The 25,448-nt window shown below is 40.0% G+C and overlaps 2 protein-coding genes across 4 annotated transcripts in view; one reads left to right on the top strand and one right to left on the bottom strand.

Moving 5' to 3' along the window:
• Positions 1-2,371: 2,371 nt before the first annotated feature.
• Positions 2,372-9,936, bottom strand: LOC136432298 (polycomb protein suz12-like). Of its 2 annotated transcripts, XM_066423488.1 has the most exons (6): positions 9,839-9,936; positions 8,560-8,655; positions 8,061-8,281; positions 6,212-7,621; positions 5,681-5,782; positions 2,372-5,204 (listed from the first exon to the last, which is right to left on the bottom strand). In XM_066423488.1, the coding sequence occupies exons 2-6, from the start codon at positions 8,648-8,650 to the stop codon at positions 4,935-4,937; spliced, it is 2,094 nt and encodes a 697-aa protein (XP_066279585.1). In that variant the 5' UTR covers positions 8,651-8,655; positions 9,839-9,936; the 3' UTR covers positions 2,372-4,934. The 2 variants fall into 2 exon arrangements, with proteins under 2 accessions (XP_066279585.1, XP_066279586.1); XM_066423489.1 differs by lacking the exon at positions 8,560-8,655 and having other exon boundaries at positions 9,839-9,908.
• Positions 9,937-10,354: 418 nt separating this feature from the next.
• The window catches only part of LOC136432296 (vam6/Vps39-like protein), a 57,359-nt gene continuing 42,265 nt past the window's right edge, over positions 10,355-25,448 (top strand). Inside the window, exons 1-20 of one of the 2 annotated variants that reach the window (XM_066423486.1) lie at positions 10,355-10,525; positions 12,817-12,882; positions 13,327-13,394; positions 14,104-14,146; positions 14,744-14,838; positions 15,453-15,563; positions 15,790-15,882; positions 16,267-16,450; positions 17,189-17,225; positions 17,739-17,825; positions 18,958-19,075; positions 19,709-19,838; positions 20,124-20,266; positions 21,930-21,993; positions 22,309-22,342; positions 22,544-22,613; positions 23,093-23,234; positions 23,406-23,492; positions 24,392-24,465; positions 25,130-25,228. In XM_066423486.1, the coding sequence (XP_066279583.1) occupies positions 10,453-10,525; positions 12,817-12,882; positions 13,327-13,394; positions 14,104-14,146; positions 14,744-14,838; positions 15,453-15,563; positions 15,790-15,882; positions 16,267-16,450; positions 17,189-17,225; positions 17,739-17,825; positions 18,958-19,075; positions 19,709-19,838; positions 20,124-20,266; positions 21,930-21,993; positions 22,309-22,342; positions 22,544-22,613; positions 23,093-23,234; positions 23,406-23,492; positions 24,392-24,465; positions 25,130-25,228 (1,818 nt within the window). In that variant the 5' untranslated portion in view covers positions 10,355-10,452. Of the gene's footprint in view, positions 10,526-12,816; positions 12,883-13,326; positions 13,395-14,103; positions 14,147-14,743; positions 14,839-15,452; positions 15,564-15,789; positions 15,883-16,266; positions 16,451-17,188; positions 17,226-17,738; positions 17,826-18,957; positions 19,076-19,708; positions 19,839-20,123; positions 20,267-21,929; positions 21,994-22,308; positions 22,343-22,539; positions 22,614-23,092; positions 23,235-23,405; positions 23,493-24,391; positions 24,466-25,129; positions 25,229-25,448 lie in introns of both variants that reach the window. The other variant, XM_066423487.1, reaches the window with a different exon arrangement.

Below are 25,448 nucleotides of genomic sequence, written 5' to 3'. Positions count from 1 at the left end.
TCGACAACTTGTTTCTTTCTTGGCCTGTGTCTTCGCACCTATAAATCAAGATCCTTTTTATTGATTTGTCTAAAATTTGGCTTGTCGGTAGTTAACAAACCGCACCGCAAACACCGTAATTACTTCACGGAGGATCGTGTCCTACGGACTCTTGTTGCTGTTGTTATTTGCCATACATTGTACTCTGTACATACCACGGGAGTTCTATCGTCGGTATGGTATGCATGTATTTTTAAACGTTGAACGTACACAGCAAAATGTCTTTTAACTGGACTTACGGCATGATATTGCAGTTCTAGTAAACGTTGCTAGATGACGCTTTTGATCCATGAACATAGACGTGCTGGAGCAGAAGATATAACACGTTACATGTAACGCTACTTTTCACTGATAACAAAAGCTCTTTATGTTTGTGAGCTTCTTACTTAATATCAAATCAGACCAGTTGTCCACGCTCAAGAAAGCAATCTGTTCTTGGTGCTTAACGCTTTTTACTCACACATAAACATACATAGACACTCGCACACACAGACAAACGCTTAATGCTGAACGCTAAAAGTTACACATGTACACACATACAAATTCATCTGTCCTTGATGCTGCACATCACACCTGTCACACACACAAAAACCCATGTGCTTGGTACTGAACATAATCCACATGAAAACGTACCTGTAGCTGTCCTTGGTACTGAACATCATCCACACACAAACATAACTTTGATTCTGCGCTGAACACCACACCTATCAAACACACAGAAACACCTGATCATGGAGCCAGAGTGCACAACTTTTTCCAGTTTCTGGCATGTTTTTAGGAAGTGATGACTCATGACAACACCCACACATGTCTGGGTTGGTTGGTGTCAATCAAAACAATACAATATTATATGAACAATATCTGATGGGCAGAAAGTACGAATTCACTCTTAGGTTCAGATAAGATTTAATTTGCCATGATCAACTGTTTAAGATTCTATTGGTCGTTTGTCATGAGGTGAGTGATTGTGAGTTCTGAGGACGACAAAAATCTACAAAATTACCGCAGTGGCTGAGATAAGGAAAGGATTCACAGGTAGATGTCAATGGACATCGATGGATGGTTTTCACCTTCAATGCTTTGGCGTCGATACCGCGTCTTCTCAACTTTTGCAAATCGGCCCCTGCAGTTCATGAAGGGGCCCCAAACCTACATCATTTCGTTACGATCCCAGGAGCAACTTACCATCACAACTGAATCATATGTCCAGATCTACGAAAAGCGACCTTCCTGCTGCTGTATTAAGGAAAGCCGCTAGGAGGTCCACAATCAAACATCTCCTTTGTTTTTCCAACATTATACTCACAAACAAAATATCATCATAATCCATCTACAACATTTTGAGGTATACTACAAACAAGCAAACATAGACGCACATGACGACAAAATACCGATATTGGGAAAATATGTTGTGTGTTAGCCTTGAGTGTGACACTATTGAGGTAGCCATGAGCGTAGTTACCTTCGCCAAGAAGACTATATTTTACCGAGCGGTTCTGTGTGTTTATTAGTGGACACTATTGATCCAAAATGCCAGGATGGATTGTCTTCATATTTGGTATGTCGGTAGGTATGTATGAAACCTCGAAATGATTAGATTTTGGGCCACCTAATTTGCATGATTAATGAGGAAAGTTTGAAAATCCGCTTATATTGCATGATAAAGACTCTCATGCATGTGACACATAACACGTGTCAGTTGCCAAATATTCCCCTGCTGGAAGGCCTGTCCCCAGTGGCCCTACAGCTAGTGGCCAAAACACAAAGGGACATACAACCAAACCTGTATACAACTTCTTTTTTGATTTGTGAATAGCTGAAGTGATGCTTGATATAATGAAATGGTAAACATGCAAATCAGAATCTTATTTGCATAATTAATGCGGAATTTTATAAACCCTCTCCATTCAATGACTATTAAAAATGCAACATAGTTAACTGAGAAATAGAAAGACATTGATAGATAAAAGTTTTGCAAATTAAGACCTAATTTGCGTAATTAATGAGAAAAAACTGTAATTGGTAAATAACTGGAATTTCATACTTGTGGCATTTGGAAGTTATGTGTAAGTGAACATGGTTGCATCTTCTTTGTACGTTTTGGTCTGGTCACATCTTTTTTGGAGACGGGCGAAAATTGATGCAAGCGTCATCCATATAATCATGTTAATGTGGCGTAATATGCCACAAGCAGTAGCTCATGGAGTTCTCAGTTGAGATGATAGGTGGGGCTGCTGGCTGGACATACTGTTTGTATCATGCGCGAATGTACATGCATGACCTACTCTGCATGCAGCCTCAATTACCACAAATAAAGACCCTCGACGGCATATAAAATGCTTCCTGATTTTATTCAGATATCTTACAAATCCTTTTTTGTACAAAATCTATAAGGATCCCCTCCTGCACCCATGGGACACACCAAGGGGATCTGTGCTACAAAGAGGTCAAAATATATCGTACGAACCACCTACAAATACGTGTCGCCAACATTGGAGCAATGTAAGCTATTACATGGACTCTGTTCTTTGTTTACAAAAAGTACCAGATAAACATGTTGGGATCGGTACAACTTGGATATTAACATTTAGATAAATGTGGATGGCCAAAAATGGTAATCTCCGAGCAGATGTTAGAATGAAAGATCGTAACGTTTTCTGAATGCCATGTTAGGATTGTATGCCAGAAAGAAACTGAAGGCTTTCAGAACGTGTTAGTGTTCCCATTACTATAATTGGTAAAAGATGTAAAACTTGAAGGGAGTTAAATAAAATGTTTGGAGGATACCCTGAGTTTTGTTACAGTACTTGGGGGAAAGATCTGATTCTGATTTTTTTTCTACTATACAAACTGTGGTAAATGTAGGCTTTGGTACAAGTGTAGGTCAACTGAAAATAATGCTATGTAATATTCTAAGGGACATACCACAGGGGTAGTGGGTATAACATATTGCCAAAATAGGGGAGTTATAAGTGAAAATGGACAAATAAAGCAGAATTTGACTGCCTACATAACTGAAGAACTGTTTGTCTTTGCCTAGCAATGTACAAATTTAGATACAAATTTCCTCCCCCTAATTCCACATGGTCTGACCCTCAGAATTCCTTAGACAATGCTGACAAAGGACATAACTACCAAGAGGACAGACATAAAAGTATCCTGTACATTCATTCTGATACATTTTTATAATAGTTGAAACAAATACTTTTGTGGGCAAGGACACATCTTTCCTATGACAAAATACTTTTCAGATACTAGCTCATTTCAACGAAAAGATTTAAGGTGATACAGTTAAAGCATTTATACATTACAATCATATTGACAAGCCTTGCCAAACATCTAGCACCCTTTTCTAAGACTGAAGATTACATTCCTTTATACAAAGACCTTTTCCTTTTTACATACAATTTCTATGCCGTTCAAGCTACCTACCTTGCGGTCTGCATTTAACACTCTCTCATTTTCTATCAACAGAGAAACAATTATATCTTCATTGTACAAAATAGTTTTGAGACCAAATGGATATATGTACAAATTAACTGTTGGAATGACTGTGTCATGCCATTAAGCAGGAACTTATGTGTTGGCCTATTGGAAATCGCATCATGCATTGAGTTCATTTTCTATTTTGCCTCGCAAGTCAACACCAGTAACTGGATTGTTGTACACAACATTAAGCGCTTTATATAATCATAACTACACAGTCATAGGATATTGGTTCACCTAGGTCACATCATAATACAAAGAACTATACATGTCATACTGCGACATTATTGTCTTTTTCTGCTCTATTGACAATGAAAACAAGGAAATAAAGAATAGGCTAAAGCAGCGAGAACATTAAGTATGAAGAGCATTTCTGTTCAATTTTTGTACGACTTTCAGAACCCACACATACATAGACATGAACTTTCTCATCTATATTTGCACTGTTCAAGACTACAGAAATACAATGTACTACATTTCTTTTCCTTTTAACAAAAAGGCACATGGTTGGTCCACATCCCCTGATGACACCTTATAGAAAAATATCTGCATCACAGTCGCTTCACCTAGGGGGTCTTGGATAAATGTTAAACATGATTGGTTGATTTGTAATTGAATTACTTTTCTTCCCACAATTGTCTATAGAAGTATGCACAGTTTTGTGTGTTCACATAACATTCCTGTATACAAAAAAGACATTGTCCTTAACCATTTTTTGACCAGAAATGAAAGCAAATAAACTGTGAAAGGAATGTTGACCCTAGCATGGGTTTTATAAGAACAATAAATGGAAATGAATACACCAAAACAGTAGCCCCAGTGCTACATGTACATAGTATTGTTGTCACAGTCCTTAAACATCCTAAGACTAGGAAAATGTTTTGAGTTTTTTTCTAAAAATATGGTTTTGGTACTGGTAAAGTCTGAGTAATTAGACATTTGAGAGGACAACTTGGGAAAATCTTTAATTTAAAGACTTTCACCTTGTATATACAAATGACCTTCCTAAAAGCAATGACAATATGTGGTGGCCACAATGGTCTTAGTTTAATTCTCCGATTTTGTTGTAACAGCTGAAATATACTTTTTCCGTGGCACTAAGTGAGGCATTCCAAAATATTTCCAGGCAGTTGTCAAGACCTGAATTCTAATGGATAGCTTCTGTTATAACCAAAATACAAAATGTTTTGGAAATAAATGATCGTGAGTTGTACACTGAAAAATTTGAAATTTTCAGTGTTTTTAAGTTTGCGTGTTTTGCTGTGAAACCACAGCTTGAACATATGTTATCTTCCATTGTTTTATTTCAATTGTTTCAAAATCAAACTCAAAGATACTGCAAGCTACTCATTTTCCCCTGCTACAAATTGCTGTTAAAACGAAATGCGAGGCCTAAACGACCATGTGGCTTAACTTAAGGGTTTTTGTGGCTGTTCCGGTGATGTGGCCGTGCTTGGGACGGTGAAGTTCTGCGAGGACTCCTTCGTTGTTGTCGCTGCGGTCGTCGCGGCCTCGGCCTCCATCTTCCTGAGCCTGGCGACGGTTTGTTGCACGACGGCGGAGCTGATGAGACTGAAGTCGTACAGGTTGACGAGGTGGAGCAGCATGTTCCGTACCAGGTTACGCTGCACTATCCACGCCCCCTTCTCCTCCACAAAGGTACTGCAGGCTGTTGGCACCTGGATGTTCAAGAACAAAATTGTCTTCAATTCACAGTAATCTCCTGTGCTTACAAGCAATTTTGCTAGACTGTACATTCATTAATTTTGCATGGTTACTTGATTACATGATTATAAACAAAATTCAGTAGTGAAGTAGCAGAACAGAGCATGTTTGCTGTGCAATCAGGGCTGTCTTCAGATTTAGATTTTTTATGTCCCAATCATGGTTTGGGAACCTATGTTGTTTCTTCTTGTCTATGTTGTTACTTCTTGTCTATGTTGTTTCATGTCATTTTAAGCTTACAAAAATACATTTTCATCTACTTTTAGTCATGAACTTAAGATTTATGGGACAGACGGGATGAAATTTTTTTCTGTCCCAACAAGCGAGTCCTACAGACAGCCCTGGGTGTGATGATTTTGCGGTTGAGAGGCCACAGAGAAAACCAACAACATAAAACGGCTGTGAACTACAATAGGCACAACCTACTAACCTGGCAATCTGCAATGTGGCCGTTTCTCATGATGTGAAGGTTCCACATTTTCATCAGCTCTTTCTCTCCCTCGTTTACATCTGTGAACTCATCGATCATGTGCTGAAATAGATAGAAAAAAACCTCAAAATCGACCCCTGCAGTTCCAAAAAAAGCCACTAGGGGACCCAAACCTACAGTACTTACTCTCTGCCAAAGGAGCTATTTACCATTCAAAAATCACGACCATAGCATGTCCAAAACATCGTCATGTGATATCAAATCAAGAAGTTTCGCTGCAGTACCAAAAAAGGTCCGGTAGGTGGCTCATTATGGAGCTTGACCTTCGTTTTCCTAACCCCTACCCACAAACCAAATATAAGGATCCATTCATAGCTTATGTTATGCTGTCCACACATACACAAACTGACAAACACACAAATAGCACCAAACTAGCAACTAAAAACAGGTCAGTGACCCTAGTGGCAGATACTTGAGGGGTAGCCAATGAAAATGGAGGATGCAAATTGATTGACATGTATCCTAGCTTACCTGAGTGCGCTGTTTTAGCCAAATAGGATCGCTCTCCTCCTCGCTGTCGTTGTCGATCTCCTGCGGCCGTAGCGGGAGGCAGGTGCCTGAGTGGAAGTACAGTCTATTGTGTCCGCTGGTGAAAGGACGCGTCCAATCAAGTTCGAGGTCCTCCCCTTCGAGAAACTCAGACAAGCTAGGTTCTGGCCGTCTCGGTTTTGCGACTAAAATGTTGGTGACAGGAGACCTCCGACATGGCCCGTTCCTCCTGAACGCGAAGCCCATGAGGTGGAGGTCGGCGGGATTTCCCGCGTACGAACCATCGTATCCCTCGTTGATGGAGACGTCGATTCTAGCACCTTTGGGATGTGGGACGAAGACAAACGTAAAACGCGAGTGGCAGAGTTTGAGATGCTTGAGAAGGCTGTACAGCTTCATACAGTTCAGCGTGCACCACGGGCAGTGGAGGTCGTCCCGCGCTTCTGTTTGCTGGCGCATGTTGCCATTGTACAGAAACTGGTAGAAGATCCTTTGTCGCTTTTCCTGCTTCTCCGGTGTTTTCTTGTACTTGACGTTCGACAGCGTTTTTGAGTTATGTCTCTCGACCGGTCGTTCCTCAAACGGTCCGAGACTCTGTCCCGTGACTTTGGATGGTGAGGTGGATATTCTACTGGTGACCGTGGAGGGACAGTGCGTCCAAGTCAGTTTAAAACGTAGCGTCGGTCCGAGTCGGAACGTCTCGAACGGTCCGACCGCCCTGCCGTCTAAGATGGTCTCCCACTGCGCCTGTTTGTTCTGGAGAGGTAGACTGTGCGTCTGTTTCAGCGCGATCTCGTAATCCCCTTCCGTCAGCAGACACGAGTGCTGCTTGTCGTACACAATCAACTCCGCCTGGTACTCTGCACTCGAGATCATGTCTTCCAGCTGCATGTCTCCATTGACCATCCCGTTCAACACCACGCCTTCCTGAGGGGACGTGCAGAGCCTTTTTGGCGCCGGTTCCCCGGAAGCGTTCTCGTCTTCGCCTCCCATTGGTTGAGAATTGGTAACGGTGACTCTGAGCACCAGCACGTAGGATTTGATCTGACCGTTACTTGGTTGGAAGCACTCTCCCGGGATGGACAGCGAAGGTCCCGTTCTACTAGCACCGTCAGCACCGGACACACAGGGCACTTGTATCTTTCCCAGGGGGACATGCTTCATCGGAGACAGGACGTCTTTCCTCTTCTTGTGACAGATCTTGAGAAGGGCGGCCTCGACCATGACCTCTTGAGGCACGACTGCTGGGTCCACATTGTCTGCCTGGGACCAGCAGAAGGTGATGAAATTCAAGTTTAAATACCTAGGTGTGCATTGTACAGGGGGGCTGAGCGCCTTTTGTTCTTCTACTTTCTTCTCCTCAGCAACAATATCTCCTAACACTGAATCCACCTGTAACAGAAAAGGGGCAAAATTTGGTTGGCTGGCAAAGCTCATCAAACTGTATGTAACTTTTAAAAGAAAGCAAAGCAATTGGATAACTTTAAAGCTAGCAAAAGGTAAAAAAAACAAGACACTAACATTACATCACAGAAGCATTCACTCAATCATTCATGTTTGTTCAATCAATCAATCATTCATTCATTCATACACTCAATTCATTTAAACCTGCGTAGGTACATGTACATTACAGCACACAAAATACCAGTCTAGAAGACTTTCCATCCAGGTTTCAAAAGAACACTGTAACTTCAGCAAAGAGCATAGGGAAGAATTACTAAACCTTGTTCTTTTTTATTCTACCCTTCCTTTTTCTAAAAATGAATATAGAAATCATTCTATAACTACTTAATGAAAAAAAGCAACAGAAACTGTTTACATAATACGCCACCTTGAACTGTTTCCTACGACATTGGCTCCTGGAGGACCTCTGAGACATGTACGTGACGTTCCTCTGTAGGAAGACGGGAGCCACGATGTGCCTGGTCCGCAGAAACCTGTAGATCTGCGTGGGTTTCTCGAACGCCTGCAGGAACAACTCGTGGTCCTTCTGCACGTCCTGCAGACTCCCGTTCGCTTTCCCGTTCTCCATTTTCAGCGAAGCGGTCAAAGCTGTGAGTAGTGCACAAGGGGGTAGACGAGGAAGAAAATCAGGCATATACGTGAATACGTTTAATTGTCTTCATTGGATGTTGAGTATGCTAATGAGCCTCAGAGCCAGTGTGCTGACCAATCAGCTATTAAGTCTACAAGAAGGATTCCAAGGAAACCTTGGCTGGGAAGAGGAGGAGGAAGGAAGGGTCCAAGAGTCCCTTTTCCTTGAGGAGTAAGAGAGAGAGAGAGATAAAAAAAACGGCGTAATTCTGAACGGACTCCGCAAAATAACCTACAGTCACATCTTGGCGTCTGCTTGCCGATCTTTCTGCCAGCTGTTTTCGGTTCTTTTCGCCGCTTGCCATTGTCAACCTTGTGCGGAGCCATAATGGCTGAAAAGTGGAAGGAAAATACACAACGTTAAAGTATAACACAAGTCAGAGGCCCTACAACGCTACATAACACAATCTATTCACCATTCTTTCAATTAATTATTTCAGCTCAAACAATATGTTACAATGTTTGTAACTGATAAATGTTCAATTCATTTATTAAGTTTCAAGAACATATCGTTTTAGTATTTTAGATATTTTCTATTTCAAACTGATATTATCTCTGAAAAATTGTTAATGCTTTTTTCTCATTTATAATTGTTTTTAGTTTTTGTACAATCTTCATAGCATACTTTCAATATTTTTAGCCTTTTGATTTTTTTTCTCTTGTTGCTAGTTTTAAAATATGTCACAAGAACATAAAAAAACAAATTAGCAGTCACCATGAAACATAATCAAAAAACAAATTAAACTTCAGTTAAACCTTAGTTAATGCCCCTTTACTATCTAAAAATTGAAGATATACATGTAATTTTGTAGCCATGAACTTCAACCATTAAGGTTGACTTGATTTTGTTGACTCCCCTCTTAGGTTATAAAAGAACCGTCCCTAAAGTAAATTTCGGTGTAATTTGTTTGAAACTGAGAGTCCCTTAGTACGGCTTCTAAAATAAATACCGTACCTTTAGAGGGCAAAATCACACTGGAATTCCCTATGAAGGCTCTAAAATTATTACAGACAGTTTGGTACATATCTGCCGTTTGCAAATCATTAATTATTGTGTAAAATTCATTCCGATAGACACCGAAAAATATCAACCCACGTTTAGAAACCCCGGAGCCAGTTTGGTCCAAGTGGAAAACTCGGAAGAAATTTTTCCCTCTTTTTTACTCGACTACAATCGACTTTAATTACATTGTATCGCTAATAAAACATCAACTACTTATCACATCGGGGTCGAATTAATCAAACCTGACAGAAAATAATGTCGTTTCTTACAAAATACGGACGATTCGGTTCAAGTTTCACTTTCCTCTCTAGAACAAGCCTTTTCAGAAGTCGGGTTGGGTTGGGCGACCGGCCACGCCATGGCAAGAAAGAGCCGCCGAAAAAGCAGCCTTCAAATTCTACATACGACTATTCCTAAGTCTCCACATAAGCGTACTTTGTAGAATGTGATATAATCTGTGTCTAAAAACCCAAATATTGGTTGTTGGGGACGATCGGAAGGAAATATCGTACCTCTTCTGTGTTCCACCTGGAGCCTTTGTGGTTCTGGTCTCCGCGATCTTTGCTGATTCAAATGGCGGGAACATGTCACCGCAGCAGAACATAAGAATATCCAAAGTATCAAAAATAACCCCAAACCTCTTGATATTGCACTAATTCACACAATTATCATAAAAATTTATGTTTACCAAGTTTTTACTAATATTATGTAGAATTCTGCAGAATTAAGCTGTTTGTAAATTTATAACCTCAAAGACGTACTTGACGTTTGTGTGCTTTCGGGGCTGTGTCCTCGGTGTAACCTTTGAACCGTCATTGGAATAGTTCACTTTCATTTTTTGAAAAGAAGTTTAAACTTTATCCAAGAAAAGTTCAAATCAACATGTTTCTAATATCAAAGTAATTTCATTAGATTATTCTTATTATGATATAAACTTTTTTTGATCTCAGCGACTAATTTGTTGTGTTTTACATTTGTTGAATGAAATCAAAAATATCAACGCGCCCCTCATTTAGAATACATGGTTGCTCCCAAAAGAATGACACAATCCTAGCCAAATTTGACATGTTTTAGTCTCCACTTTTGAGTTTTTATAATCTTCCTTGGGGCATTTTATGCTGCCAAGATGCACGACGCTTACGAAGCTGCTCCCATTCTCGAGAAGCTGCCCCTCCAGATCGAATCTATCGCCTGCTGGGGTGAGTAGAGGGGGTTAAATATGATACGTGTTGGGGCAAAGAGGATCTCGTGATCTGTTGTTTATTCCCGATGTAGATCGATTACGAATAAGTTTAGCTACATCAAATTATGTTTCACCCTATGTTGATCTATAGGGGCATATTTCTGTCATTAGTTATGGTTCAATGAGTGTGCTAGAATTTGTAGAGTCATCCATAATCTTAATTTTGGACTACAAATGTGTATAACGTTATCTTATAATATCTGTGAAAGTTGACGATACATGATACGATATTAGTTAATACAACAAGTTTTATGATAAGTTTTAATCCAGAGACTTCAGAGTACTGTACTAGTATTTGTCTCAAAGTACTAGTATGTACGTGCACAAGCCATATCATGACCATCCAATGCAAGGTCTGTTGAGGGCCTGTATCTTGTTTTTCCGTGAGGCGTAGAGAGATTTTTAAATTCACCTTTAATCGTAGCCCACCGACTCTTTCAACCAACAACAACTCATCATTAGGCGTTGTGAATGGATTAGTCATGAAGCTCAATTGGTCACTGTAATCCCATGTTTGTTATCTTGAATTCATTAATAAGCGTTGTTGACATGTCCGCATGGCACAAGCGGCAGCTCAACCCCACTGCTTGGCTATCATGATCGAATTCCGCAGATCCGTGGGCTGGAGATTGATCCTAGCAATGCCTAGGGTCGGCCCCTACTCGGGTATGTTGTAAGGGTGTATGAGGGAGCTTCAGGCTTAAGCCTCATCTTTCATCAAACCTCTGCAAGTAGAAGAACCCAACACACTTATCGACAAGATTAGGGGTGACCCAGTGCCCTTGGCTAAAGTCGTAGCAAAGCCGCATTGCACTAGCTAGCAAAAAAGCATCATGCTTTGTCCTCAGTGCAAGGTACTGACAAATTACTCCCATCGTGAATTTGAGCACCAAAAGGTCAGGATGCCAAAAGAACAACCAAAGGTCACGCCTCCAGTCCTTGACAACACTTAAGCTTGTAAGTGGGAGACACCCTGACATTATGGCTGCTGGAGTGAAGCTTTGCCAGCCTCCCAAGTGGTGATTTCCTGACGGAGCTCTAGGGTGCGCACTTCTGCCGCTTGAGCCTACTGCCTCTACTCCAAGGACTCGACTGTGCCGGCCGCATCAGGGTCAAACGTGTCGACAGTAGACGCACGTGGGGAGGGGGGCAAAACACTCCCGCTGGGTGGAGACGCACCAAGCAGATTGATCGATCGATTTGGTCTTGTATTTTGTCAAGCTCCTGACCGCAACAAAAACGTTGTTGCCGAAGTGACCCAGTAGTTTGGTTTTTCTCTTCCCGGCTCCCGATGGCATATATGGCAAGGATTGAGGCGGCTTGTGGTAGATGTTAATGTCTAACCTGACACTCAAAATGTCCGCGCTAAGGTGTGCTTGGGAACCTGCTAGTATTACGTCACTCCGACTAACTCGTATCTAATTACTTGGTATCACTCACGCAATCACTCGCATGTGCGCGATGATCCAACTACAATTACTCACGTCCCGAATTTCGCCATAAGGTCACGACGAGCATTCGGTTGTGTCCTCCGTGTCCGCAGCCTAGTTTTGCTAGATACCACATGAATACAAACATTACAATGGAACAAATTCAACAATCCAATGAAATATTTCCCAAAACCAAAATCCTTCTCAACAGAAAGTCCATTTTCGATTGAGCAGTGTCATCACTCCTGAATACCATTAAGCGTTAAAACTTAAATTTGCCTGGATCCCCCATGCAGACCCTCTCTGTAGTCTGACAGGAACAGGTTGGTAAAACAGCTGGCTTGCGTCCTTCAACCCAGCCAAATGCCACATCCTCCCTATATTGACCTGTAAGTGTAAGGAAGCCCTTTACCACCTGATAGTATTAGGCTCTCCATCTGTGAGTACGACCCCACAAAAGTCCCACCTCTATCTTTGAGTATAGTCAATCCAACTACACTACAAGTGATGCTTTCCTGAGAGTCATTGGATACAACTTGACCCACTTTACAAAAAGAGTCAAAGCCACTTGCTACAAGTTCAACTCACAAGGTGCCATAACTGGAACGAAAATTGCCATGTCTGGGATCCTGTATACCATCAGCGTTTTATGTATTTAAAGCGGTAAGGGCGGTCCAGTACAGGGCAATTTGAGTGACACTCAATTTCTACTGACGCACTATTAGTGTTGCACAAATACTAAGAGGACCTGCAATTCATATAAAGTTACTATATAGTGATTTTTGTCATTTTGATAACTTCATCTTTTTTTTTTCAGCTGATAAATTACTTGTCGGCACAAAGCAGGGGCATCTGCTACTTTACAGTATCAAGACAGAGTCAGGTATGATCACAATAGGTTATATTTATATATATATAAACTGTACTAGTTATTATGAATATTTATCCAAAATTAACTTGTGGCATGCGTAATTCAGTGGCTAGTCCCGGTCTTTCTCCAATAGTTCCTAACCTCCAGTGGCTTTTAACACCAATTTGAAAGTCTTTTTTAAGTGAATATACTTAGTTCAAGTGAGTGTGCAATATGAACTTTCAAGACACTATAGATCCATTCCATGTGTATTTGTATCACCTACCAAATTGGTATGCAACTCAACGTTTCTTGTATATACTGCATATGTTAAAACATTGGAAAAATAATGTAGAACAGTCTGTCATTTTTTGCACCAAAAATTGTTCTGAGGAATATTTTCTTCACTTCTTTGATAATGGAGGTCTAGATTTTACCATATTCATAGTTTAATTGCAGAAATTTTTCCTGTTCTAGGTTCAACAAGACATGAAGTCAGCTTGGAAAGGTCCAACAAGTCTTTCTCCAAGAAACCAATAGTTCAGGTACTTAACTAAAGTTTAGTCAGCACCCCTGGCAGTCCCTTGGTGATGATTATAAGAACTTGTTCTACTTAACATATAGAAGTACTGTACATTCCAAACTTTATACATACAACAAAAGTTAAGACTTTCATAAGGTCTTCTACAACTGTGGCTATACAAAAGTAAATACAATGATTGGAACATACCAATTACATTTTGTTGTAATCAATACTATAAGGTAAATGAGTAACACATTGTACATTGATACACTATGACCACACAAATAAGCCTAAGGAAAAAGTTGGTTTTCTGGTTACCCGGCCTACCCTAGCAAAAATCTGCCGACCCTAGCGGGTTTTTTGTACTAGTAGGTCTACTGTTGGCAAGGGACATAACATTTTCGATCTGAGTGATGAAAACATTGTAGAATCATTTCCCAATATGTCCTCCTCATTTCTGATTCACAATATAGAAAATTTTGCTTTGACAATCTATTTCCTTATAATTGAAATATGATGTTGAAAGACAACCCCTGAATACCAACTCCAATTTTTTCAGGATCGTAATTGAAAACACAACATTAATTTTGCTAGGCCTTATTCCTACTAAAAAAAAGTATACAGTAATTGGAAATAGATGTTTTGCATACAAAGTAACCTTGATAGATTTCTTCAGTAGATATTTTGCAGAATATGGTTGTTTCAACTTATTGAATGTATATTTTTTTCAGCTGTGTGTGGTTTCTGAGCTGAAGATATTGATCAGTTTATCAGGTAAGTGTTTTGTTGTTTGGGAAACATCTCCAAAGATTTCACAAATTATACTTTCGTCAAATCTAGGGTTTTTAATTAAGAAACTTATGGTTTAGGAATTATTATTCACACGAGAATGATGTATTTTTAACATAGATGATGTTAGCAGGTATTTCTAGAGATGATCTACCGAATACTACCAAAAGAGTTTGGCAGTTGCCCTGATATGCTGTAAATGCATTTAAATTTGCAGTACTTTAATATCCCGGCTTTCGCGGTAACCTGTCCACTGGGAACTGAAAACCGCTGCGAAAGTGCTTGTCCTGTTTTCAGCCTGCCTACCACCTTGTTTGAACCTCGAATTAAAACCTACTGTGAACACTCCATTTTCTCCCTGTCACGAAATTAGATTACTGCAAACTTAAATGCATTATAGTATGCAATTATTTTTGACACTAGTAAGTGTCCTGTGTTTAGTACATTATAGTTGCCCAAACATGCAAATTTTATTGAAGTCCTAAGTATGCAAATAAGTATTATTTAGTGATGCACAGTTAGTGTTGTTGTCCATCAGTCTATAAATATACACCTTATGTTTGTGTCTCTCCCCATGTGCAGACAATGTAGTGAGTGTACATGACATCACCACCTTCCAATGTATCACCACCATCCAGAAGACCAGGGGAGCCACTCTGTTTTCCACAGATCTACAGGTACATTTCTTGATGCTGATTCAGTGATTGTCTACCTGATCATTATGTCAGGGATGTTGGAAGGGGAACTCAACACAAGAAACAAGACTTGGTCACTTGGTGTTCCTCTTCAGATACCATTTTTCTAAATACAAAGAGATTGATTGTATGGGCAACTTGATATTCAGCTTGGTCCTATATATGGACAGCAGTTGTGTCATACAGCGACAATATTCTGATATTAGTGATAACCCCCTGAGTACCCTCCAGATCCATGTATTACCGGTATTTCAAGTCTCTCAAGTGGGATGATCTTAAGAAATCTTGGGGTGATCTTGAAAACTATTCTAAATTTGCAATGTGTTTCTAGATTTGTCAACTTATAGCTAAGTTAGTAACTTGATTTTCTCCTGAATGCTTATTTTGGAGAGAAAAACAACTAAATGATCTGTGGCAGTCATCCCAATCTAGAGGTGGTCTTGAAAATAATGTTTGTGATGTGCGTGTGTGTGTGTGTGCGTGTGTGTGTGTGTGCGTGTGTGCGTGTGTGTGTGTGTGTATAAGTATATGAGAAGACAGCTGTTCATCAATTTGCAGCCTTAGTAACTTAATTTTCTTCTATCTTGCCTATGCAGCAACACAAGTCCCTGAGTGGAGACTTGTCGCATACATTGAGAATGGCGGTCGCTGTGAAGAGAAAAATACAGAACTACTACTGGAAAAATAGGGACTTTCACGAGCTCACAGTAAGTAGAACTTGTTTCACTCTCCAAATCAATCAAACTTTTCATCTAAAGAATGACTAGCCATAAGAATCTAAATATATCAGAATTATGATTTATGCAGATGTCAGCAGATATTGATAATTTTTCCTGATAAAAGTGCAGATAATTAGCTTAGGATGGTTCTATATACTGCCACACTGTTATCTCAGCATGCTAAAGGTTATGAAATGAAATGTTTTGTTCACAGCCTGACATGGCAGTGCCTGATGTTGCCAAGTCCATGGCTTGGTGCAAGGACTCTGTCTGTGTGGGCTTCAAAAGGGACTACTTCCTCATCAAGGTTAGTTCATAAGGTATCACCCTTATCGAAAGGAGTAGGGGTCATTCCCTGTGTGAGTGGATCAAACTTTTCAGTGCGGTAAATCTAACGCAACTTGTAATTTCAATGTACTGTACAAACACTAGGTGTTACGCCTAAAGGTGGTTGACTGGTTATGAAAAACAAACAAACAAAGCCATAGTTAGTACTAAAATAAATCACAAAAATGCTGCTTAGTACTAATACTAGTCTAGTATTAGTACTAAGCAGCATTTTTGTGATTTATGAGTGGTTGTGTACATTCCAGTAGTTGTCAGAAGTGCAGTATACAAATGTGAATGACTTCATTCTTTGGCAACACCTCAGAGGTGGAGCCATCTTACATGTGTATGTCTGTACTTACAGGTGGATGGTAGTGGCACACTGAAGGAACTGTTTCCCACGGGAAAACAGTTGGAACCGCTGGTGACCAGGCTGTCGGAGGACCGGCTGGCGCTGGGACGGGACGACATGACTATTTTCATCGACTCGGAGGGACAACCCACGCAGAAGTACGCCCTGACGTGGTCGGACATCCCTGTTGTTTTAGGTAGGACACACTTGAGACGTCCCCTAACTTGATATGGATTTTTTACTAATCTTAACCTAACTAAACTAAACCTAGTCCATGCACAAAGCTGTCATTTGCAGGCAACATATATATGTACACCCAGTATTATTGTTTCTTATGAATATAATATTTTAACAGTAATAATCATGGTGGTGTTGAAAAGAGAGTCACTGTGTAGCAGCGGCCCGTACCCAAAAATATTAGACCTGTTCCAAGCAGTCACACAACTTTCATATCATAAGGCATAAAGCTTTACAAAACAATGAAAATTTGGGTCTCTAAGTGTTTGTTTAGTAGAAAAGAGGAGCAGTTTTACTGTTACATGTAGGAGAAAGCTTAATATTCTGGAATTCAATGCCCTTTTTATGTCTACTTGAATTTATCACCAACTTTTGAGGAGAGCAAAATTGCGAAAGCATCCAAAATATTTTTCTGGCGGTAAAGCAGAGCATGAAAGGTATGTGGACAGTATTGAGGCATTTCTTATTGTGTCTAAAGTTTATCAAAATGCACTACGTCATTTTCTGGCTACTAATGGAGCACCCTGAAAAAGTGCCTCAGGTTTATTGAGTTAGGGAGTCCCCTGTTATAAGGTTACATGAAATGTATTATATTCCTAGAGTGTCTTTGCAAGGTGTCTTAGCATTGTTTGAAGAAATAAGTGTGATATTTTGTGCTTATCCCTTTAAAAAAATGTATGTTTTTTTATTCTGATAGATCATGAGCCACCCTACATCATAGCAGTACTTCCCAGGTTAGTCCTATCTAGAAAAGACTTGCTATTACTTTATTATTATTCAGTACTGTTCTGTTGCTGTTTTCTTACTGTTGTGCTTTTGGCACCAATGGCACTAAAATACAACAGTTCCTGATTACATTTAACCACAGTTTATATTACTCAATGTACAATGTATACACCCATGTGTGGCCGTGTCTCATTTGTGGAATCACAAGTATGCAAATGTTCTCTCTCCTTGGGTGCCAGACTAGGAAGCTCAACGTCTGCTCAGATTCCAGAATCGGTAGCTCGACATATAGGCGACAATTGATTCTGACTTACTCAGTTGAAATTCAGCGTGTACTCATTTGCATATTCGTGATTCCACAAATGAGACACCCGCCCCAATTGTACAATGTATACACCATTCTGATGTTATTGAACGAATCATGCTTCCAGTTTTTGATTCGTACATCTATCACCAGGTAACGAAGTTGATTTCCGTACATCTATCCTCCATATCAATTTGTTGTTACCCTACCTTTTTAGGCACATAGAAGTACGGACTGTGGAGCCCAGACTGCTGGTGCAGACCCTTGAGCTCCCCAGCAGACCCAGGTTCATCTGCAGTGGAAGGTCTGTCTTCTAACCCTGCTTGGTTCTTGAGGCTGAAGACTCTAGTTTTAGCCCCTTCCATCAATGCATGTATCATCATCATCATCCTCCTTGTTACCCCCCAGATAACCCCGCAAGGGGCAAAGTAGGGGGGGAGGAGGTCCCACTCCCAGGCTAAGGCAGGCAGGCCTCCAGCCTGGCACGGTATGACTCAACGGTGGGAGCCGATACAACCGTGCCAGGCAGAGCGTTCCACTGTGGGATGGTGCAGGGGAAGAACAAGTGTTTGTATGTGTCTGTCCGGGCGTTGAGAGTTTGGAATTTAAGATGGTGACTACCCCAGGTGCGCCCCTGAGCTGGTTTAAGTAGACTGTCTGCGTTTATATTGATATGATTATTAACGAGTTTGTAGAAAAAGTGCACTTTCACATGCAGAGAGGACCTCCCTAAGAAATATTCTTACGACGATATAATGTGTTAGCCTCTACAGTATCCATAACAGTGTTTGGGGGAAAGACTACTTAAAGTACTTAGTTACCCTCCCAAAGTGTATCCTATATCTGAATCTCTTAATGTTACTCAAGTTGACATTACCGCCTTACACCACTTAGCCTTCAAAAACATGTTTTCTTAAAACTTAAAGGACTTTAAGCTGTATGTAACCTTTCTGTGGTCATACAATAGCCGCAATCAAATCTTTGTTTTTCACTTCAGCTTGGGATTGATTCGTGGCAATGTTGTTTTTGTGTACCGCAGCTGGGACCGATTTATTACCTTGTAATAAATGTCAGTTTGTTGGATAGAACAGTGTAAAGATTACTGTACATTAAACAAGTGTACTAAGTGCTTGGAAGGATGAAAGAGCCAAGTTAGAGTTTACTAGTCTAGTTGTTATATGTTGCAATCCTCGGCAGAGTTCTGTATTTTTAACAACTTTCGAAGGTGAAAAATTCATACGAAACGTATTATTGGCTGGTCGATTCAATTGTACTTGATATTTGCTACTTGATTCAATATTTGATATTGATTCACTGTGTATTCAATATTGCACAAAAATGTACATAATGGTGATGATGAAACTAAGAGTGTGGATTTTCCGATGTCCTTCAAATTTGATTTTCTTTTCCTGATACACGTGTACCTCTTGTTACAGTGGTCATGTGTACGTGGCCTCTCAGAACTATGTGTGGAAGATGGTACCTGTCCCCATCACTGCGCAGATCAAACAACTCTTACAAGACAAGCAGTTTGAACTGGCTCTGCATCTGGCAGTACGTATCCTAAAGGCTTAACCCTCAGCCGGCTATGTGATCTTAGAAGCAAGAGTTCGGTGGGGTGTGGGGTGGCGGTGTTCCTAGCATGATTAAGGTTAAAGTAGTGAAGATCATATTTTGTGTGGGAAATGATATTCTGAGAATTGTGTACATGTACCATTATTTGACGTATTATAATGTGTACTTCAGGGCCATTGCTATGGTCAAAGCAATACACTCAATGCTATTTCTATTTTAAACGATAGTGTTTAAAGGAACTTTTTTTCCCAAATTACGATATTCCCATTTCCTTGAATAGTCTTTTTTTTTTTACCTTAACCCTGGCACAAATTTTATTCCCAATCCCAAATACCCACAACGTACTGTAACAGTACGTACCTATGTCCAATGATAAAAATGTTGGTTGGAATAAGCCATCATTGTAGGAGGATAAGGTCAGAGGTTAAGTCCCTTAGAAATAAACAAACATCCACTTAAAAATGTTGCAAACACATACATGTATACATGAAGAATTGACAACAAATGAGCGACCATAAACTGAACTGCAACTGCCCATGCTCAATCATGGAGATCGGTTCGATGGTTTATTACTGTGAACTTACTCTTGGCATCTATTATCTCACTAATAAGAACATGACAGATGAAGTGGAGGCCGACAAACAGCAGAACATCCACCACATCCAGAACCTGTACGCCTTCGACCTCTTCTCACAGAGGAGGTTTGACGAGTCCCTCAAGATCTTCTCCAAGTTGGATACAGGTAAACATTTGTGCTTTACCAAATGGATCAAATTCTGTGGATCCAGAGGGCTAGGGTTCGAGCCCCGCTTAGCACGGCTTGTTACAGGTTGCATTTATCCTTTCAGATGGGGACGTAAAAACGATGATGAAAGCCTCAGACATTACAGCTATGAATGTAAAAACCCAACACACCGATCTAGATTGAATGAAAAATGCGAGCCTTTGCAAAGCCTTACTTTACTGAATCTACTGGACAGTCTCATGCTTCAGTTTAGGATGTTTTACCTGTCTACCTTTAATGTAGACCCAGCCCAAGTGATCGGCCTGTACCCCGACCTGCTGCCTCATGACTTCCGTGCACAGCTGGCCTACCCCTCCAGCCCCCCCGACCTGGCGGGGTCAGAACTGGAGAAGGGACTCCTCGCCCTCATTGACTACCTGACACAGGTATGCAAAACTGTCTTCAGTTGTCTTTCTTTTTATTACCTCCATGAAAAATGGGTGTTTGTTTGTGTGTGTGTGTGTGTGTGTGTGTGTGTGTGTGTGTGTGTGTGCGTGTTTGCTTGTGTGTGTGTTTCCGCATATTTGTGGTCAGCATAACTTAACTAGAGTTCCACGACCTCATACCTTCGCCAAATGATTTTAACCTTTATGACTGACGTATTAGGAGTGTTTCTCATCAATAATAAATCATACCAGTTGATTGTCTTAAAACATAACATGTCCAAAGTATCAGCTTAACAAATCATGAGCTTAACAAAGAAGGTTATGCTAAAATTTATCATTAATTATGCTAAAGAGGCCCTTATTAAGATAATTTGATTCAACGATGTTCACATTCACATAACTTCCCGCTGCCACAGAAAAAGTATTAAATGTATGAAATTGCCGTCATTTGCCGGTGTGGAATAATATAAGTTACTCATTAAGTATGCAAATTAGGCCCACATTTGCATATTTTCTATCTATTAACAGTCCTCTCTTCATCAGTTACAATCTGAATGGTCATATCATGGAACAAAGCGGATTTCTTAAGTTGCCTCATTAATTATGCAAATTGAAATCTGATTTGCATAATTATTGTCCAATCATACTAAGCATCACACAAGCTATCCACATACCAAAAATGATGACCATCCATCGAGGCCATCTTGTTTTAGTATTTTCTCATTAATTACTATTTGCATAGTTCATATCAATTAATATTTCACATATGTCACATGTTTCAGAGTCCTATCATGGAATTTGGCGTATCTATAAACTTTCCTCATTAATTATGCAAATTAGATACTGATTTGCATAAGAAGTGCGTAATCGTGGACATCATCACTCAAGCTATCTACCTACCAAAAATTATTACCATCCATCAAGCCCTTCTTGAGTTATTCCCTTTCAAAGTCAGACGCAAAACCTGCTCCTGCAGTTCCAAAATCCTGTTTCAGGCTACTGGCTAGGGGGCCCAAACCCACACCACTTTCTCTCTGTCCAAAGATCTATCCACCACTCAAAAATAAGTTCCATAGCATGTCCCGAACACAAGATATCAAAACAGGAAGTTCCGCTGCAGTACCGTAAGAATCCTCTAGGGGGCCCAAAATCTAATCGTTTTTTATAGGTCTCATCAAAACCTACCAACATACCAAATACCAAGACAATCCATCAAGGCATTCTGGAGTTATGCTGTGCCACTACAGACACACACACAAACGCTACCCTCTGCATAACCTTCTCGGCGAAGGTAATAACCTCTTGATGGATTGTAATGATATTTGATATGTGGGAAGGTGTTGGGAAAACAAATGTCAAGGTTGATTTTTGGCTGCCAAGTGTGTGACCTTGGTACTGCAGCAGAACTTCCGGTTTTGGTATCTTTTGTTCTGGACATGCTGTCTCTTCATTTTTTGGTGGCTTTTTGTGTAAAGAAGTGGCATAGGTTTGGACCCCCTGGCAGCTTGTTTGAACACATTATTTTACAAACTGTAAGGTGTGTGTAATTCTCCATTTGTTTGTTTTGTTTAACTTTTTGCTTTAATTGTATTAAGCCTGAACAGATACAACTTTATTGCTCTAAAATGTGTATTCTTGTACCCCCTGATGTTTATTCTTGTAGAAGAGAAATGACCTCATGAAATACATGAGTCAAGAATTGGGGAACCCAACTGCCATTGTGGAAGGTGAGAGGACCAGAAATGTTTTTTTCTAGGAATATGAAAGTTTTTATGATTATGCAATTTTTGGTATTCTCTTTCTCTTGTTTTTGTAGTATACAATGTACATTGATGCCAGGTATTGTTCAAAGTAAACTGGTGCCACATTGATATCACATTGATGCCTGATTTTGTCCAAAGTACCCTGATGCCAGATTGATGCCACATTGATGCCTGATTTTGTTCAAAGTACTTGTACACTGATGCCAGATTGATGCCACATTGATGCCTGATTTTACCCATAGCTTGTCTTGTCTTCTTCTTTCTTCTTCTTCCTCAAAGGCTATCAGACAGAAGAAGATCTCTTATCAGGAAGGCTATCTTATTATTTTTCTTTCTTTTATAAATCCCCTTTGTGTTGCTATCTTTCTTTGCTGAACTTCCTTCTGTTGTTTCTGTCATCTTTTTATATTCCTGAATGCAGAGGTTATGTCGTTTCATCACAGAGTTTTATGTTTTTGTGAATATCATCCCATTCTTGTACTGAAAGTCAGTTATTTTTGTCTTTTTTAGGAAGCTCAACAATCCGTTCCAAGAAGCAACTTAGTCAGATCATCGATACCACACTGATGAAGTGTTATCTTCAGGTAAGGACTGAAAAGTAAACCTTCTTGAAAAACCTTTCAGCATCAGACAATATTTGTACTAGATCGTTATGAAGTACACGATCATTATATCAATGTTTAGAAACTGTAGAAGTTGCATTGTACAATGTATATTCACTCAATGTAATCAATGTTTGCAAAGTTGAACTTAGACAGCAATATAACCAATCAAAATGCTCTTGTGTGAAATGAGAAAGCTCATTGGCTTAGTGTTTAATGACATATTGTGTGTTACATACTCATATCCAATCAGAAAACCCACTTGGGAATAAGGCAGAACCATTAGCTCTGTTACTGAGATCTCTAGGAAAGCTCTATGGTTCTGCCTCTTACTAGAGAGATCTCGACTATTGCTTATCCAATTAGATCGTCTATCTGTGAAATAAGGCAAGCTCATTGGATTAGGCTTATAATTGGATTTATTTGCTTTCAATGTTATTGTGATGTTTTTGCCCTTCCAGACCAATGATGCCCTGGTAGCCCCCTTACTCAGACTGAAAGACAACAACTGTCATGTAGAAGAAAGTGAGAGAGTTCTCAAGAAACATCAAAAGTACAGCGAACTCATCATACTGTATGAAAAGAAGGGACTCCACAGAAAAGGTAAATACAAGCTAACACCTCACTCTGATAGTCTATGTTTACATGTCGTACCAATAAACTAAAACCAGCGTTTTTACCATCATGATTAGGGCAGATTTATGTATTATTAAGTTTTCACTTTTTCTTTTCTGTCATAAGGATTTATACACAGAATATCATTATTCTTTTCAGCCTTGGACTTGTTACTGAGACAATCTGGCAAGCCCAATTCCCCACTCAAGGGACATGACAGAACAGTGCAATACCTACAGAGACTAGGTAAGGAAGGGTCATTTGTTTGTTTGTTTGTTCCTTCAGACCCTTGTAGTGCCTAGCGACACATAGGGCAGCAAGTTTCCTTGCTGTTCCAGTAGCAGGGTATATTTTTACAGGGAGCAGTTGCTAGCCCTTCCCCTTTAACGTGCTAGAGACACCCCCATTTTACGTCCCTTCCTAAAGGCAAGTACAGCTCCAACCAAGATGTCCTGACCCAGGATTGAACTGGGGTTTCCTGATTAGCAACTAATTGGAACCAGGAGCTCAACTGTGAGGCTGCTACAGTAACTGTACCAGTTGAGTTACAGGGACATCCTTAAGGAAGAGTCATCTCTGTAAAACTTTAAAGATTGTATGAAACCAAAGTGCAACATTTTTTATTGGTCCAACAAAAACAATCAAATGATAGCATTATTCAATTAACATTACACGTACGTGTTGTCACTAAATATATACCCTTCTCCTGTTCTCTTCTTCTTGAGTTTTGAGGCTACAAACTTCAACTTGCTAAAGAATCTGTACCATCGTGCACCAGAGCATGCCCCTACTCTTCTTCGAAAGGTGTGGTGGGTCCTGTTATCGAACATTGCACCATCAAACAATCATTCTCCAACTGTAATGTAATCCAATTATGACTGTTGGTGTGTTCCAAAAATGACGTCACCAGCAGTCTTAACCTTCTCCCTGCTGCCTAACTCTGTAACCAATATGGAACGGTCCATTGGATGCCAATCAACTACTTCAGAGTGCTTAAGGTTAATTTGATTACCTTGTGACAAAAACCTTGAGTCTGGAGAAAGATTTTTTGATGGTCTGATGTTCTGTATTTCTGCATTATTGCACTGCAGGAATGCAGACACACAGACAAGCAACAAATCAGTTCTTTCCTCCTTTCTTTCCAGGTCCCAACCACTTGGAATTAATATTTGATTTTGCCCTGTGGGTATTGAAGGCACATCCTGAAGATGGATTGAAGGTGAGGTTTATATTTTGTAAACATGGCTGTGCATACATTAGCATATTATATATACATATTTAATGAAATTGGTAGCCTAACATGACAGAAATGAGTGAAATGCCTTATGCAGTATTCCTGTGAATCACTAGGTGGTGCTTTTAATCTGCCTCACTATATAAGAGTGGTTGTTCCAATCTTGCCATACATGTGTTGTGAATAGTACTTCACTTAAAGTTCAGATTATGTACCTCAGACGTCTTTACTTTGCGAGCTTATTGTTTAAGTATAGCAAATCTTGATGATGGTGCATAGAAAGGCTATTTCTTGCATTTTTAGGGGCAAATTTCAACTCAAAACTATTCTAGATTCGCACTGTATACATTGTTTTTGCATGCGTCTTTCTGGCATTTATAAGCAGCTGTTGACATTCTGACATTTAACATATCGGACGCCCCTAGATAGCTAGCCTGGAATCCATCCTATCTAGCTTCCGGCCGCTACCCTAGCTCCGCTGCGTTACCCAGGCTCCGCTGCCGGCCGGAAGCTAAATAGGCTGGATTCCAGGCTAGCCCCTAGACACATTTGAAGACGTCCAGCACAAGAAAAAAAATGATATCCAAAGATGCCAAAATGCTTGTACATTATGGCAGGAACGACTGAGTGTCATTTTTCTCTCTCCCAGATTTTTACAGAAGACATGCCAGAAGTGGAGGCACTTCCCAGGGATAAGATACTGAAGTATCTGGAGGAAAACGTCAAGGATCTTGCCATTCCATACCTGGTAAGGAGAAATATGTTACATCGGGAAGCACCTTTTAACTGTATATGTATGCGTAAATTTCAGTGTAGCAAAATGATCTCCAAGCAGATGTAGCAGTTGGGCTTCTTTTGAGTGTAAGTGGCAGTGTTAACAGTTTTAAAGGCATCCAGAGCATTTTATGAGGCTTGAAATTTGAATAAAAAAACTCCAATTTCTAGTCATTCCTACACATAGTAAGTTT

Source organism: Branchiostoma lanceolatum, chromosome 4, assembly GCF_035083965.1.
Source record: "Branchiostoma lanceolatum isolate klBraLanc5 chromosome 4, klBraLanc5.hap2, whole genome shotgun sequence".
Taxonomy (NCBI): Eukaryota; Metazoa; Chordata; class Leptocardii; order Amphioxiformes; family Branchiostomatidae; genus Branchiostoma; species Branchiostoma lanceolatum.
This window is presented reverse-complemented; position numbering and strand designations above follow the sequence as displayed.

Bases quoted from the DNA above. Each gene is read 5' to 3' on its own strand.
- LOC136432298 (XM_066423488.1), bottom strand. From the start codon at position 8,650: ATGGCTCCGCACAAGGTTGACAATGGCAAGCGGCGAAAAGAACCGAAA. The intron at 8,282-8,559 runs GTAGGTTATTTT...CACTACTCACAG, and splicing joins GCAGACGCCAAGATGTGACT to CTTTGACCGCTTCGCTGAAA. The intron at 5,783-6,211 runs GTAAGCTAGGAT...TATCTATTTCAG, and splicing joins GGCTAAAACAGCGCACTCAG to CACATGATCGATGAGTTCAC.